The sequence below is a fragment of the Coregonus clupeaformis genome, chromosome 17, assembly GCF_020615455.1.
Source record: "Coregonus clupeaformis isolate EN_2021a chromosome 17, ASM2061545v1, whole genome shotgun sequence".
NCBI lineage: Eukaryota > Metazoa > Chordata > Actinopteri > Salmoniformes > Salmonidae > Coregonus > Coregonus clupeaformis.
This window is the reverse complement of record NC_059208.1, coordinates 25,705,413-25,708,181: the sequence shown is the minus strand read 5'-3', so window position 1 is coordinate 25,708,181 and position 2,769 is coordinate 25,705,413. Positions and strand designations below refer to the sequence as shown.

General features: G+C 43.6%; 1 protein-coding gene across 2 annotated transcripts in view; it reads left to right on the top strand.

Annotated features, from left to right (window-relative positions):
• The window catches only part of LOC121542617 (stathmin-2), a 12,755-nt gene extending 11,320 nt beyond the window's left edge, over nucleotides 1-1,435 (top strand). For both annotated transcript variants that reach the window (XM_045226207.1, XM_045226208.1), the window contains one exon: nucleotides 1-1,435. This exon is cut by the window's left edge and continues 5 nt beyond it. In XM_045226207.1, the coding sequence (XP_045082142.1) occupies nucleotides 1-55 (55 nt within the window). In that variant the 3' untranslated portion in view covers nucleotides 56-1,435.
• The last annotated feature ends 1,334 nt before the right edge of the window (nucleotides 1,436-2,769 follow it).

The window sequence follows — 2,769 nt, the reverse complement described above, 5'->3', positions numbered from 1 at the left end:
ACATGCAGCCGTGGTGCGCAGGAACAAAGAGCTGAGGGAAGAGCTGACAGCGTGAGCCCCACCTCTCCCCAACGTCCACCAACCACATCCCTCCATCCAGCCCTGCCCCTGGACACTCCACAGCAGACACCAAGCCCTGGAGACCTGGAGGGTGGAGGACCTCAATACCAACACACTACACCACCCACCCAACCCCTCCATACACACACACACACATACACACACACACACACAAACTCTTTCACACACACACACACACACTCTATCAGTATTAACAGTATTTTTCATTGGATAATTTTAAAAAAAAAATTCTAAGGGGAAAAAATCAACAACATGAAAACATGGGTATTATTTTGTAAATATTTCATTTTTTTATCTATCTTGATGGCTAGGCTGATTGAACGCAAATAAGTGTATCAAATGTACTGCGTTGTACAATTTCAATTGTTTTGTTTGTTATCTAATTATTTATTGGTTCTTGAAATTTGAATCTACAACTATTTTCTTGTGAAAGGCTTTGGTGTTGTGAGTTGGTTGTTAGCTGACGTTTGCATTGTTTTCTGATGATGTCAGTTTCTGTGTCTTTGTGAAGAATGCTAACAGGTAGTATACACAGACTCCTGACAGGCATCCCACACACACACACACACACACACACACACACGTACACACAATTACACACACGCTATGAATTCACATTAACAATCTGCCAAACTCTCGGCTTAAAATGTCCACATGTCCTCAAATGAGCTTGAGGTAGCTGGAACTAGAGAGGTGCTTGGTCATCTTTAACCATGTGTGTGTCCAGAGGAATCAACTGTTTATCACTTCCTCCAGACTGACCCCTGACTATATATGGCTGCCTATTCCCTATAAAGTGCACTACTGTTGACCAGAGTAGTGCAGTAAATAGGGTATAGTGTTCCTTTTGGGATGCAGCCCCGGGTGATTTACTTTAGCTTACTCTAGTCTATTTCCACTGGATCTGGACACTTGAATGTTATGATTACATCATACCGCCACCGTACATGACATCTTGGCCAGTAAAATGTTCTAAAGCCCCCCTTTTCCTTTAGCTTGATAGACTAACACAGACGCACATGTTCACTCTAAGTCTACGTATGTGTGTGTGTGTGTGTGTGTTTCAAGTGAGGTGTCATATCATCAGCATCCTCTCTCTGGTAGTTCCATAGATAGAGAATGGATGCTCCACATTCAGCACACTAAAATGACTCTTTTTAGATATGTCACAACGATCTGCCTGCATCCTCTACAAGCTGACTACTACAGTACAAGTGTTCTCCCTCCATATGTCTCAAGCTTCGCTGAATAAAGCTTTTGGGTTCTGTCAACATGGCATGCGCCATCTCATTATTTTCTGTGCTAAAGACAAGGAAACATGTAAACTGCCAAATAAAAGAACCAATGACCTAAACATAATGAGTGGTGTTGATGTTTTAGGAATGACTTCTACATTTTAGTCATTTAGCAGACGCTCTTATCCAGAGCGACTTACAGGAGCAATTAGGGTTAAGTGCCTTGCTCAAGGGCACATCGACAGATTTTTCACCTAGTCGGCTCGGGGATTAGAACCAGCAACCTTTCGGTTACTGGCACAACGCTCTTAACCACTAAGCTACCTGGTCGACTCTACCTGCCGACACTTCTCTGTCCTGTCGATAAGATACGTTGAGTGGGCTACTGTGAGTGATGTAAGTAGAACAGGGTTTCCCAAACTCGGTCCTGGGGACCCCAAGGGGTGCACCTTTTGGTTTTGGCCCTAGCGCTACACAGCTGATAGAAATAATCAACTAATCATCAAGCTTTGATTATTTGAATCAGCTGTGTAGGTGCTAGGACAGAAAAACCAGAACGTGCACCCCTTGGGGTCCCAGAGGACCGAGTTTGGGAAACGCTAAAGTAGACTATCACCCATTCTTTTTTGAAATTGTATTTTTAAATGATCCCGATTGTAACTGATTACTTGAACAAACAAAACAATGTAAATCATATTTGTCTTAATCTGAATTTATTGTGTTGAATCCAACGTCAAGGCTGGCATCAGTGACTGTTTACAGGCTTGCTGGGTTAGGTACTGTAACCCTGGGTTACAGTAGAATACATGGTGGGCAGCAAACCAATCAGGGAGGAGGAGGCAACTACTCATGAACCCAAAATCTCAGAAAATGTCTGAAAAACAGCATTCTTTAAATGTTTAAAAGTATTTCTGATCATTCTTGGAATCTCTGAAATAATATAAACTGCCCTCTCAACTGTCTTATCGATTTGATCTTCTAAGAGTGGAGTTGTGTCGGGACAGAGATCTTTCTGTGGATCAGTGAACGTCGCTGGTTGCAGACTGAGACAATCCACCTGTTTCTTATAGAAGTCCAGTTCAGCAGCAGTGAGCTCCCTTCTCCTACTGTAGAGCGTTAGAGAGGTGTAGAGCTTCCCATCCTCAGCCCATCTCTCCAGGGTCAGGAGGCAGTCTGGGCACGTTGTCAGGAGGACCTCAGAAACAGGGATGGGGATCACTGAAGTCCATGTGCTATTGTCATGCAGAGTAAAGTTAGAGTCGATCCTGAAGCATTCGATTCCAAAAGCATTTTGATGTGGAATTCCAACGCCATAGAACTGGGCGATGTCAAGAATGTTGTTCTGGGTACCGACCGGCACAGAGACCTCTATCCAGGCACTGTGTAATAAGGTATACAGTATTTGCTCCCAGGAAGGACGGTCAGAACTCTCAGCAATATACACCCACTTCCC